This window comes from Rousettus aegyptiacus, unplaced genomic scaffold (genome assembly GCF_014176215.1).
Source record: "Rousettus aegyptiacus isolate mRouAeg1 unplaced genomic scaffold, mRouAeg1.p scaffold_m13_p_5, whole genome shotgun sequence".
Lineage (NCBI taxonomy): Eukaryota > Metazoa > Chordata > Mammalia > Chiroptera > Pteropodidae > Rousettus > Rousettus aegyptiacus.
Genome location: NW_023416308.1, coordinates 82,224,713 through 82,239,205, shown reverse-complemented (window position 1 = coordinate 82,239,205; position 14,493 = coordinate 82,224,713). Strand labels below are relative to the sequence as shown.

At 38.7% G+C, this 14,493-nt stretch overlaps 1 protein-coding gene and 1 pseudogene across 1 annotated transcript; one reads left to right on the top strand and one right to left on the bottom strand.

The window, feature by feature from the left end:
• Window positions 1-412: 412 nt before the first annotated feature.
• Window positions 413-13,985, top strand: TMEM9B (TMEM9 domain family member B). Its single transcript, XM_016147372.2, has 5 exons — window positions 413-625; window positions 2,739-2,830; window positions 6,330-6,438; window positions 8,306-8,440; window positions 12,822-13,985. Exons 1-5 carry the CDS (start codon window positions 521-523, stop codon window positions 12,975-12,977), a joined length of 597 nt encoding a protein of 198 aa, XP_016002858.1. The 5' UTR covers window positions 413-520; the 3' UTR covers window positions 12,978-13,985.
• Window positions 9,703-9,821, bottom strand: LOC118603374 (annotated as a pseudogene).
• Window positions 13,986-14,493: the final 508 nt, after the last annotated feature.

The window sequence follows — 14,493 nt, the reverse complement described above, 5'->3', positions numbered from 1 at the left end:
TCCAACCTGGCCCAGGCCGGCCCCACCGCTGTGGTCTGGTTCCTGGCACGTTGGACCAAGGCAGCCAGACCCCCGCAGGAGGCAAGCGGGGAGCCCCGAGCGGAGACTACACCTGCAAAGGCAGCTCACAGAGACTGTGCCGGGAATGGCATCCCGGACGCGCGCAGGTGGCAGGTTAGTACCCAAAGTGCCGAAGACGACCCCCGACTCTGACTGGGATGGGCTTCCCGAGAAGGGATGGCTCGACCAACCCCATAACCGAGGCTGACCGCCCGAGAGAGCCCGCTTCAGTGCCCCGGCCGAGCGTAGGCCTGGCTGCACCGGCACCGCGCAACCTCGGGCCCTTCGCACCGGGAACCGTTTCCGGGGCGGACGCTTTTCATAGTTGACCCCACGCGACCCGTGACGCGAAGGCCTAGGCGGAAGTACTTGCGGAGGAGCCGGAGCCGGAGCTCGAGCCCAGTCGGGAGCAGATCTCGGGGGGGTCTCCGAGCTGTGTGGGCTGCTGGGTCTCGCAGCGATGGCGACCCCGTGGGGAGGCCTCCTTCGTCTTGGCTCCTTGCTCAGCCTGTCCTGCCTGGCGTTGTCGGTGCTGCTGCTGGTGCAGCTGTCAGATGCCGCCAAGGTGAGTCCAGCCCAGCCAGGGCTCCAGACAGGAGCTCCTCCCCTGCCTCTGGCCTGGCGGGGGTCTGTCAATATGCTCCCCACCCCCATTGCTCTCCCAGCTCTGACAGCCCGACCCCTGGCTTCACAGCCCTGGTAATCCCCACCCATCACCCTCCAGACTGTCTGTCTGATGGCACTCTGGCCCTCTTACCCTTACAGTCTGACCGCCACCTCCCCGACCCCCACCCCCAGCTCAGACTGTACTCTCTTCTTTCCCGCCCTGATACCTCCCTGGAGCCCGCAGCTCCACCCAACCCTGACAGTGCCCACAGCCTGGACAGCAGCTCCTGCATCTCCTTGGCATTTTCCTTCCCAGCCCTGACAGCACCCACCTCAAACTGTACAACCTTGACAGTTCTGGGAGCCTTAAACTTAAACTTTCTACCCTTAAGCACCACCCTCCACCAGCCTCACAGACCACCACCCTGCCCCTATTTTCCAAACCAAAATGATAGAAAGCCCCCATCTCACAGAAGTCTTGCCTCTAAGGACTAACTCATCTCAACTCATCCTTGTGCAGATTCCCTTCCCATTGCGGGAACTTGCCCTCCTGGCAGCCTGCCTTCCCAATTGAACCTACAGAGTCCCTCTCACCAGCCTAATATCCTCACCTAATGGTCTCCAGGACCTCTTGGCCCCTTTCTTGTTTTCTCTTTAAATGATAATTTAATGGGAAGGGAGGATCCAAACTGCAGGAGAGGTGAGTTGTGGCCTTCTCCCCTGCTCCATTTCTTGGCTCTTATAGTCTCATGCAGCCGCCTTCATGCCCCTACCTTATAGACCTGCCCTGACTCCATACACACTTGTGCTTCCTGCTTGATGAGCTAGCTGGCTTACTGGGGAAAACAGACGAAATTCACATACATGTGATGGGACAACAGAATGACATTTGCATTTTTTTTTTTTAAATAGGAGTTTTATAATATTTTTAAATATAGAGGTTGAGAAAGGTTACAGACAGATCAGGGGGATTTGATCAGGAGTTCTTGATCAGGGATTTTTTTTGAAATCTTCCCTACCTCTCACAAGAAATAGGAACAGCAGCAAGTCTCCTGGCTTTCAAAACTGCTGGCACCCTATGCATATCTCCTGTCTCCACTTTAGGTAGTGTATTGTAATCATGTATTTATTTGTCAGTCTCCTCTACTAGGGTGTGTCCTAAATTACTTGCAGGAATCATGTCGCACACTTATCTGAATCCACCTCATTGAGCACAGGTTCTGGCACTGAGCAAATTCTCATTAAGTGGTTGCTGAATGAGTGAATGAATTGTCAATAATAGTTCTGCCAGACATACCACCATATTTAGGAGCAGAGCACCTGGTCCTCTGAGGACTAATGAATGACTGCCTTCTCAGAAAAATCCCCCTTTGCTGAGGAAGCATCTCCTACTCCCTTTATTCATTTATTAGTCACCTCCTCCACCTCTTGAAATTTACTTTATTGGTAGTTGTCCTCCCTGTCTACCAAGGATTAGAAGCAAAGTTTCCTGCGAAGGGTAGACCAAATCGATCTCAGCTAAATTCAAGCTATTTCCCTTATATACTTTCTTTCTAATTGTAGCTGAGTGCCTCTAAAACTTCATCCCTTCTATAGGACTCTGGGCCAACGCCTTTATCCGCATCAATACGTTTCTACTAAAGGGTGGAAGGATGGTGTACAAAAGAATTGTGACTTGTTTTTTGAGTAATTTTCAGTATGATTCATCCCCCATCCTTTTATAATCTGCATTCTTATTTGCAGGCACAGCTATCCATCTACTACGTCTTTCTACTGGCTGGTAGATGGTGATGTTGGTACAATTTGATTGTCCCCAGACCCATAAACCTGATTAATAAGTCACAGATCATGTACTAGGAATTACTTCAAAATGATTTTATGTAATGTATAATGATTTAGTAGTATTACCAAAAAGAACTTGTGGCTTTTAAAAACTTGTATCTCTCAAAGTTAAAGTTTTAAGTGAATGGTTTTAGAATATTTGGCAGGGGATGCATAGCAAAATGTATATGGTGCAGTTTTTTAAAATATTGATGATACAACTGTCAACAAGCTATACTTTTTGGTTACAGAATTGCGAGGATGTCCGATGTAAATGTATTTGTCCTCCCTATAAAGATAATCCCGGGCATATTTATAATAAGAACATAACCCAAAAAGATTGGTAAGTATTCTAGATTACTGAATTACTTGTCAGATTTCTTTCTGTTGTCATCACTATTAGCCCAGAATGTTCATCCGATGTGTTGTTTTCTTTTTAAGTATTCTTTTAAGCAAAAGTATCAAATTCCATTTCTGATTGGAAAAAGGGAGAGGCCCTGAGTGCATGATGGTAAGCATAAAGGAATATAGCAAAACACTCAATTCCAGATAGAGAGGGTTTTCTATGGGAATGGGGCTGAGTTTGTGCCACCTAAACTACCCATAGCTACTTTCCTGTGCCCCCTTAAATTTTGGTCCTCCCTCTTGCTTTTCAGTGGGTAAGCAAGTCTCATTTATCTGTGCTATAATTTTTACAACTTCCATGTTTCGATGATGTATTGCCAAGTATAGAAGACTATGTTTGAAAGTGTCAGAAGGCTCAGGAAGAAATAGGAATGAGTCACGTGTATGAGAATTTCCCAATTGGTGTGTCATGAATAGGTTATAGATGTGCTAAGATACTGATCCATTCAGATTTGGGATAATCAGGAAGGCCTGTGATGATTGCAATTTTGACTGGCTAGTCACCAGCAGCCTTCTCTGTATATCTCAGTGGACCTTATAAATGATAGTTTTTCTACATGTGCCATAAAATGGTTGGGAAGCAGATGTATTGTAGCAGGATGGATGGGCTTCTTCCCATGGAATTGTAATGTTTTATGGTTTGTAGCAGTAACCATGGCAGAAGATTACAAGGATAGGCATAGAAAAAAAATAGTCCCAAATACTCCATACTTTCACATGTATTTGATTTCACAGCTAAACAGCCTGTAAAAGTTTGAAAGCAAAATTAAATTCATTCAGTTATGATATTCCAAGCTGACTTTGAAAAAGAAAAGGCAGTCTTCGAGCATGTTTCATTTTTCTGATGTTATCGTCTATTCCCATCTTGTTTCAGTCTGATAACTTCTGATAATTGTATCTTTGATAACGTCTTGTGAGCTTCCACTTAAACTGTCTAATATTACAAAGTGATTACAGGTTTTATATCAGCAGGTTTTATCTTATATCTTACAGGTTTTATATTATTACAGGTTACTTTATATGATACAAGAAAGCTGAAATAAGTTTTTAAGTTATTTTTTCAGATTTTTAAAAATTTTATTTTATTATTAGTTTCGAGTATACAGTACATTGGTTAGACATTTATACAGTGTACGAAATGATCCCCCTGATTGTTCTTTCTTTCCTCTGGCTCTATACCTAGCCATTACGTTACTGCTGACTGCATTCCCTATGCCGTGCTCCCCTCCCCGTGACCAGCTATCAACTGTTATTTCTACAAATTTTCCAAATATATTGAGCACTTACAGTTTATTCTATTATCAGTAATAGAATATGATGCCTATTATTTGGCAAATGAACTCACTGTTTAGCACTAATCTTTTCACCGACTTTGTTATTCCAGGTTCAGACAGAACCATATGTCATTCATCCTTGGTTACTGGTCAAAAGAGGGAGCTTTGAAAATAAACAGTTGAAAAAAAGTCTTGTTTTGGACTTTTCTTCCCTCTCTCCCTTGCTTCCTTCCTGCGCTTGGCCTTTTACTGAGGATAGGTTCCCAGTCATCACTGAAAGTTTGTAACTAGCAGAAGGGTAGGCAAGTTATGATTAGTCACGGTGTTATGGCTTTACGAGGCCTCCAATATCTATCTGGCCCTAGATATATTTTTACCTTCTGGCCTCCATTTTTTCCAATTGTTAGCTTTACTTCTTTATTGACTTCCGCTGTGTAACTTAAAGTTTGAGTTCTCTGGTTTGTGTTGGTGTTATTTAAAGACGGTAATGTCCTAATGTTGGCACTAGGGGGAGATATTGCCTAGTCCTAAAGTGATTGAGTTCTCTGGGTTCTGTTTAATTAATGGCCTGTGAGAACCAACGTTCCTGCTTCCTCTCCCACCCTGCACAACTTTTTACACAGTTCTCAGTATTTATTCATTATTAAACGGTATTTTTACTTCAGAATAAACACTCAGTACTCAACAGTTAGATTTCCAAGTGTTCCTAGGTGTTTTGACTAAGGCTTCTAAAGTTGAAAGAGGAATCAAAATAGGAAATGTCTCATATTCCTGTGTATTTCAGAGAGATACAGACTGGCTGATGTAGAAGGCAGGAGCCTTAGATTCTGGTCCTTTTAACTAATTTATTTCGTGATCTGTGCAGATGACCTCTCTGAGAGTGTTGGGCTGGATGAGCTCTGATTCTGAGATAGATACTTCTGTAATGGGATTTAGCTTCCTCAGCCCATTTTATGCCTGCATCCAGCTGGATACACTCTGGTCTTCTATATGTTCGGAACAGATATCACACACTTGTATGTTGTAGGACCTAACTCTTATTCGAAATTCTACCAGTGGAGACTTATTTTTTCATTATATACTACCTTTGTTTAAAGTATATTACCTGTTAAATATAACTGATTGAACATTTATCATTTATGCCATTTTGGGTTTTCTTCTTATGCCATGGCTTAGAGGGAGTGGAACACAAAAATGTGTTTTGATTGGGCAAAGGGAAAGAATCAGCCTAGAGCATTGGGTGTTCCCAAGAAGGATGGACAGAGCGAGACAAGAAGCTACTATAGCAGAGTTCCTGTAGCAGCTGGAAATGCTTAAGAGAGAGATGACAAAAGGGAAGAAAATTGCTCAGCATCTGGCTGGAGGACAGGAAAGCTTTGCCTGCTTTAGCTGAAGGTGATCAGAGTCGTAGGCTCTGGGGAGAGTAATAATCATTTCCTAGAATTGACAGATTTCTGGGAAAAGATTTTTCTGATAGAATTGGTTTTTCATAAGCCATAAATAAGTAGCCCGAAAAATGGGGAAAAATAAACAAACAACATCCAACAATAAAATATTCAGCCTTTTATTATTTTTTTATATATTCCAAAGTAATTTTTTCATTTTAAAATATTTTCTTTGTCCTAATCCTCCTCCTCCATGCCTTTTCAATAGATTTGAAAAGTAACTTTCTTACTGTAGCTTTGAGTGTTCAGGTTTCAGAATTTGAGAATTTACCAGCTGTTAAGTTTTATTAGCCATTCGTATACCACACTGTGGCAGTTAAGAATGATGTTAATTCACAGAAGAGATAATCTCATATTTGAACAGTGCCCCAGGTCACTTTAAACCATTTAAAGCAGTTTTGCTTGGTAACTGAACAAATCTGAACAGGACATGATCTGCTAAGTAGTTTTTAATCCCATTTGGGATTTTTCAGGTGATTTTAAACTGCTAACAGTAGCACCTTTGAGAATAGTTACTATGTATATGTCTTTATGGTTTTTAAATCTTACCAAATTGCTGATAGTAAGAGAGGAAACAGTGTCACTTTCCTTATTTTTTGTTCCCTATATTCTGTCATTGAGTAAGTTCAGTGATTACTCTAGATTTCAGGAAAGTTTTGATCAGTGTGAATAGAAAATCCAGCTAGACTTAAGCAATATCTTACGTTTGTCTTTTCAGCGATTGCCTTCATGTTGTGGAGCCCATGCCTGTGCGGGGGCCTGATGTAGAAGCATACTGTCTGCGTTGTGAATGCAAGTATGAAGAAAGAAGCTCTGTAACAATCAAGGTAAAAAAAAATCCATCTCTTTTGCTTCTAGAATATTTCTCGATGGTGTGGAGAGAAGAAAGAAAATTTTGGACATCTGAATTCTGTTTTCATTACCTAAACTATTGCTCTTCCCCACCATTCCCCTTTACCCTCTTCTTCCTCATCTCCAACCCCCACCCCAAAAGGAACAGTGGGCCTGCTCTCTGCCTGCATCATTGAGATGCTTTGTGGATTAATTAGGATATGTTAGATAGGTATATGTGAAACAGCACAAAAAATGCCCCGTGTGTAATTAGCATGTCCCAGAAAAATATCCCAGCTTCTCTGTGGGTCATGTATGCCAAAGGCTAGTGAGAGAAAAATGCGATCAGGCTCTCTTCTTTTCTGTCCTCTCAACCTTTAGAAAAAATTATTTAGTGACTATTCTAGAAACATTTCTAGATTTTAAGATTTCTTTTCTTTATTTGCTATATGAAATAGAATGTAGATCACTTTTATCACCATTTGGACCTCTAATGAGTTCTGTTACTTTATTGTAGTGGCTAATGGTTCTTCTCCCAGTTTTTTTCTTTTTTTGTATGGAGCTTCCCATTCCTTTCCCAAAAAGAGGCCTCACGGAGAATATGGGGTGGTCAGCTGTAACAGTTACAAAGATTTCTGTTGTGATTGACCCTGTGGGAGAGCTCGTGCACCAGCAGGGTGCTATCCTATAGGGAAATCTCACTGTACTTTATTTTAAATAGAATCTTTGATGTACACTTTACAAACCCTAAAAGTCACTCATAGTAAGTGTACAATTCAATAAATTTTAGCAAATTTAGAACCAATTTTTTTTAAATCCAGTTTTAGAACATTCCCATCACCCCAAAAAATCCCTCATGCCCATTTATAGTTAATCCCATTCCTCCTCCCAGCCTTAGACAATTACTGTTCTGCTTTGCATCTCTACAGGTCTGGACATTTCATATAAATGGAATCATGCAATATTTGGTCTTCTGTGACTAGTTTCTTTCACTTAAGATGTTTTTGAGGTTTATACATGTTGTAGCATGTGTCAGTACTTAATTATACCACATTTTATTTATCCATTCATCAGTTGATGGATATTTGGATTATTTCCAGATTTTTACTATTAGGAATAGTGCTGTCATGAATATCTGTGTACATGTCTTTGTGTGGATATGTTTTCCTTTCTCTTGTGTAGATTCCTTAAAGAGGTAAGTTTATGTTTAACTTTTAAAAGACTGCCAGGGGTAGGCAAGGAAAGAAAAATAATAATAAAAATAAAAAAATAAAAGACTGCCGGATTGTTTTCCAAAATGGTTGTACCATTTGACGTTCCCTCCAGCAACATATGAGGATTCGGTTTCTCCACATTCTCACTAGCATTTGGTATTGTCTGACTTAATTATAGCCATTGTAGTGGCTCTCAACACACAAATTAAAATCTCAAGGAAATCACTGGCATAAAACATTTTTGTATATCTAAATTGATCTAAAAGAGTATTCTGTTGAACTTCAACTAAATTACATTTTATCAGGGTTCCTTTAATTGGTCTTGACAGCAGTGCTGCTGAATCTAGGACACTGTATTCAAGTGAGAAAGAAAACTGCTGTGCTAGCAGTGGTGACAAATGATTAGCAGTAAGTGGAGACAGAGTTTTGAAGACTCACAAAAAAATCCCAAAGACAAAATGCTTTCTTTCTGCGTTTTCTTTAATATCTTGGTGAAGAATTGGGTTTGGTGTGTATAGAAATCTGGTGTGTATAGAAATCCTTTATGCTTAACAGATAGATCAGTCTTCACTGTGGCTTTACTATTATTATACAAAATTCTGATTTCTTGGCTTGAACAGAGATGTAACTTATTTTCAATTTCCTTTAGGTTACCATTATAATTTATCTATCCATTTTGGGCCTTCTACTTCTGTACATGGTGTATCTCACTCTGGTTGAGCCCATACTGAAGAGACGCCTATTTGGACACTCACAATTAATACAGAGTGATGATGACGTTGGGGTAAGTTTTCAGCATGCCCTAGCTCTTCATGGTCTCTGTCATCTGATATAAAGTGCAAGTGAAAAATAGTCACATAGAGATGTTCATGTGCTGGAGCAGACCCTCATCTAGAGAAGCTAAAGACAGTTCTAATTTTAGTATATGTTTCTTTTTGAGGAAATTGCTCTGTAGAGCCATAAGTATGGTGGTTCAACTGATGATCCTTGGTGAGTGTGCTGTACAAGGCCTTGCCCTTCAGTATGAAGGGCACAATGTCCATTGCCTTACCTTGTTTACATTGAGAAAAGCATCTGAGATAGTTTTCTTCCTAAGCTCCTGACTGAGCATCTTTCCTGTCAGGATCACCAAATACCATAGACAGTAAAGAGGCTTTAGTGAAGGGAAGCATGAAGACTGCAATTGTCTTTTCTAATGAAATGCAGCTTGATAACCTGCTGTTGTTTTATATTTTCTGTTATTCTTCTTTCAAAAAAATGTTGTGATCTTTAACACTAGAGAAAAATAAAACTCACATTTATATTTGTTCATGTAGTTGGTATAATTAGTGTATAAATAGTTTTATGGTCTCCTTGTTGTGCTAACATTACGTTATTAAGAAATGTCCAGAAATTGACGTGGTCCATAAATTTGTTCTTTAGTATAGCTGAGAGAATTATATTGTTTGTTTTGTCATTAGCCTGTTTGGGCAGGTTTCTGAATTTTCCACTACTACCTACCTACCTACATACACACATACATACATACATAATTTTTTTAGAAATTACTTTTTATTTTGGATTACTTCTTGAACTATGTTACTTAAAGTGGATGAAATTCAACAGAGTTTAAGAACCAATTCCAAAAGCTAAAACCAGGGTAAACACTTGCCAACCATAGTCAAAAGTCCTTTTATTTTGGAATGGTTTTTGTGGATCCGTTGGTAAAAGATGGGAAAGGGGATCCTGACTGGATGGCTTGAGTTACAACTGCAAACAGATCCTGCTTTTTGATCAACACATTGTTGTCTCATGAATAACAATTATGAATATTCAACTTTTTGGGGCAAGATGTCATTTTTTTTTCATCAAGAGCTTTCATAGAAACATCTCTACCCCTTTTTTCCCTTCTTTTATGAATTCATACAATACATAACGTGTAACTTTATTATCAGATACTGTGCTGGGTGCTAGCAATAGAGAGATGAATAAAACAGACATGCAAAAGAAATGACTAATAATAGTGTGTTTACCTTTCTTATTTTATTTTATTTTATTTATTTTTAATGTCTACAGCACCTGGTCTTTCTAGGTGGTCTCCCATCCAAGTACTATTCAGGCCCGACCCTGCTTAGCTTTCGAGATTGGACAAGATCGGGCATGTTCAGGGTGGCATAGCCATAGACAACCTTTTTTATTTTTAATCAAATAAGCAATACTAATTTGTTTTTGAAGAATTCCAGGAGGGGAATGATGGGCTGGGATAAAGGTCAAGACTGGAGATCTGATGTGGTCAACAACCAGGCATAATGGGACTAATGGGGTGAGAGAGCTAGGACAGGAGGTTGTATACTAGAAGTAGTAGAGTCCCATGTTAATTCACATTTAACCAGCTTTCTCAGCCTCTACAGTATTGACATTTTGGGTTGGCCAATTCTTTGTCGTAGGGGGCTGTCCTCTTCATTGTAGGATATTTAGCGGCATCCCTGACCTCTACTTACTAAAAACCAACAGCATCCTCCATCCCAGTCATAACAACAAAAAATGTCCACAGACATTGTCAAATGTCCCTGGGGAGTAAAATCACCTCCAGCTGAGAACTACTCACATATAAAAATGTTATATGTCAAAGGACATATAAATCATTTCATTATAAGCCACATAGAAAGCCCGACTTAAACTGCATCACTTATAGTTTTAAATATCTGGTTCCTGATTTTAAGAATAGACAATATCAATGTAATACACAAAGAACATAAAAGAATTGGATTCACAAATGTGTACACAAAAACATGTAGGAAAGGCATTTGACTGGTAGGATCATGTGCTTATTAACCTTTTTGTTCACCAGTAATCGATTCTATGTGTAAGTTGGCCATTTGAAAACATTGTTTCTGAGATACTTGGCTGACTCTTGGATACATTAAACTGACTGTGGCCAGAAGAGGTTTTCTGACCAGAGCTGTGAAAGGTTTTCTGATCAGGGTTGTGAATTTATGGTAACAACACTGTACAAAAAGAAATTAAATTTAAATTTCTACAATTTTTGCTTACCCAAGATAAGGATTTTTCATTAATTAGCATTTTAACAAATGCTTTTGTTAGATTCCTGGTTAAATTGTTTTCTTTTTTTCTTTTTTCACTTTTGTTCGCTGTAGAGCATTTTAAATCAAGTGAGAATTAGTACAAATAGTTAAGAAGTTCACTGCAAGCAGTCACAGTATTTACTATATCATATATCCATGAAACATCATTGCTATTATCAAAGCATTACTTTAAAACATGTTTTGTATTTCTTGTAATTTTATCAGGTGTAAAAAGAACAAACATATAAAAAGGGTAAATCTCTATTTGCCTTCCCCCAGCATCCATGACTATGAGCAACTAGTTCAATCTTGTTCTGATAGGTGGAGAACAGACCAAAAGGATTACTGGTTTGTTTAGTCCTTTAATTTGCTCTTTAAGTTTTTTCTCCCCCTACCTTGAAAAGTAGATAACAGGACTATGAAATTGAGAGGTGCTCTGCTGATAAAGTACATCCTTCTTCCTAGTCTTGTTTATGTCAAAACAAATGAATGGTAATAATATTTTATATACAAGGCCATCATATTTCTATAGTGTCATTTTAATCTACCTGAACAAGATCAGTATGTTTAGACAATATGATATGAAGTCAAGGTTAGGTGAGCTAAGCTTTGGTGTTTGTGCTATAATTGTGAGATGACCTTGGATCAGTTTATTCCCTTATGGGAAATCAAGTAATCCAACAACTTTTGCCTTCTTTCCTCACTTTGTTTTTTATGTCTTTGAAACATTTTAACTTGATGAAATTGTTTTTATCATTTTCATTTGTAGCTTAAAATTTTTTTAAAATAATGGGGTTTGCACAAGCTGTTTCCTAAATAAAGTGAAAAGTTGAGGGAATTTTGGTAAAGTAGGCAGGGAAAGATCCTTTATAGAAAACTCTGTGTGAATGTCTTAGTATAAAAAGACCAGTTATTATAATAACGCCATATAGTTATAATTGTATATATAGTTATGTGTGGTTGTGTATAGCTTTCCATAGACATGCGAACTCCTGCCCTGGATATATAATAGAGCTTTTGCAAACATGCACAGTAAAACAATATTGTTTCTTTCCTAGAGGCAAAGTTTAGTTTAAGAGATATGACTTGTGACTTGGATCCTGCTTTGGAACATTTAGAGCTTTGCTAACCAGGGCTTGGGAATAAGAGAGCAAGGAAAAGGCAAACAAAAGCAATGAATTAGTATTGAATGCTTTTTGTCATCTAGCAGCAGCTGTGTTTATATCTCATTCATAGATAGATTAGCACCGTGGTTCCTGTGTAATGGCAACAAACACCAGTGGCAATGGTTTACTTTGACCAAGATAGGTTAGTTTTCTATACAGATACCTGGATAAGCCTTCAATAACCTCTTTCCTAAGGCAGCAACTAACATGAAAGGCACTACGTGCTCAGCAATAAAAGACTCAAGTCTTTATTGAATAGAGATGCTGAAGAAGTAATTCCTTACTGTCTTTGGTAATAGACGGTAATTGTAGCACTTGAGCTATGTCTCTTTTCATTACAGATTGGGAAAGAGGGGAGAAATGAGAAAGCTTTTGGAAACTAGTCCATTTAGTGTATGTGTTGAGGGTGTAGGTAGAGATTAAAACCAAAGTAAGATTCTCTCCATTCATCTCCCAGGGTAAAGTGGCCCCACCTGCAAGTAACAATATAAGGGAAGTTAGGATATTAAAAGACAGGTCTTTCCTCTGCCATAGATTAGATGTAAAGTATTTAATAAAGCAAGGAAAAGTCCTACTTTCTATGTCTGTAGTATGTAGATATTAACATAAAAATAGATTTTCTTTCCCCTACTCTTTAAAGGAGCTTCTCTTTAACATAAATGACCACTGTCTCTGTCTTGGTCTCTGCTTCTTAAGGGAAATGTCTTTGGAAATGATGACTCATGGGAACAGTTCACAAATAACTCCTCATCGTGTATGCTACTTGAACTACCTATTCTGCAGTTGAGTGCTTAGGAGTACTTGGTCAAATAGATGGTCTATCTTTGAAAAGTCCAACTGCTTCTATTTCTGTGGCTGAATAACCACTATTTAGTGAGTGTGTTTTACACTGATCATACCTAATCTCTGATGTTCTCTATTCCCGGACTTTCAGGATCACCAGCCTTTTGCAAATGCCCATGATGTGCTGGCCCGCTCCCGCAGTCGAGCCAATGTGCTGAATAAGGTAGAGTATGCCCAGCAGCGTTGGAAGCTTCAAGTTCAAGAGCAGCGAAAATCCGTCTTTGACCGTCATGTTGTCCTCAGCTAATTGAGAATTAAATTCAAGGTAACTAGAAAGCAATGAGACAGCTGGAAAAAAATTGACTGAGTTTTCCTGGGTTTTGTTTTTATACCCTGTTGATTTTGCCAACTCTTCCTGGAAAATTCAAAACCTGAAACAGAAATGTGCTTGGTATTTTTTTTTCTTGTTAATATATTAAGAGACATTTTTAAAAACACACACCTCAGAGTCAGCCAATAAACCTTTTCCTATTTGTGACTTTTACAAATAAAAATAAGTCTGCCTGTAAATTATCTTGATGTCCTTTACCTGGAACAAGCACTCTCATTTTCACCACATAGTTTTAACTTGGTTTTTAAGATAATTCAGGTATTTTTTTCTTTGGCAGGGGAGGAGAGAGGTACGTGGGAACTGCTTGATATAACTTTTCTCAAGTCACTTTACTAAACAAACTTTTGTAAATAGACTTTACTTTCTATTTTCAAGTTTCATTTATATTTTGCAGTATAGCCATCCTCATCAAAGCCCCAACTTATTCCTTTTGAATTTTGCACTGACAATATTATCTAGGTATATGGTTGGCCTGTGGCTGTACTTCATGGTAAACTAGATCTGAAATGCCTGGTGGCTCTTCACAAAATGCAGATTTTCTTCAAGTACTGTGATGTCTGATGCAATGCATCCTGGAACAAACTGGCCATTTGCTAGTTTACTCTAATGACTAAACATAGTCTTGGTGTGTGGTCTTTCTCATCTTCTAATATCTTTAAGGATGAATCCTAAGGACTTGGATACTTGCAATAAGGAAATTTTCTTTTAAACCCAAGACTCTCTGGATTGATGACATACATTTGTCAGCATTTCTGGTCAGGTTGAGAGGCAGCTGTTGGAGCTCCAGTATGTGCAGTGTTGAACTAGCACTGGAGTTCTGAGTGCCGCCCTCTGAAAGGTGTTAACAGTTATTGGATAACTGGCTTTTTTTTCTTCCTATGTCCTCTTTGGAATGTAACAATAAAAAAAATTTCCAAACACCTACCAGTGTATCTACATTTCTTAACTTTTTTTTTCTCCTCCCTCTTTTGCTGTATGATGAACTTGAAGATGCAAAGGCATTTTGTACCCTGTTTTGAGATAACTTTTATACCAGTCTAATTATAAAAGATTGGTACTAAATGTGTGTGTGTGTGTGTGTGTGTGTGTGTGTGTGTGTAGAGAGAGAGAATGTATAGGTACTAAGAGACCTAAGATGGATTTCTGAAAGTATACAAATACCATTTTGATAAATTAAGAGCTTTAAAATGTATGAAGGAGTGCTCTAAGAAATTTATGGCAAAAATTATATTAATATTAAAATACATTAAATTCGAAAGTATGAAGTTTTAGGAGCTGTTGATGGGATTTTTGGTTGGTGAAAAACAATATTTTTAAACCCACAAATCTAACCTAAAATATTGATTTTACTGTTAGTATTAAAAGTTGTAAGTTCAATTAGAACCAGGTGAAATTTGTGCCAGGTATACAAGGTTGGTTGAACAGTCAAAGA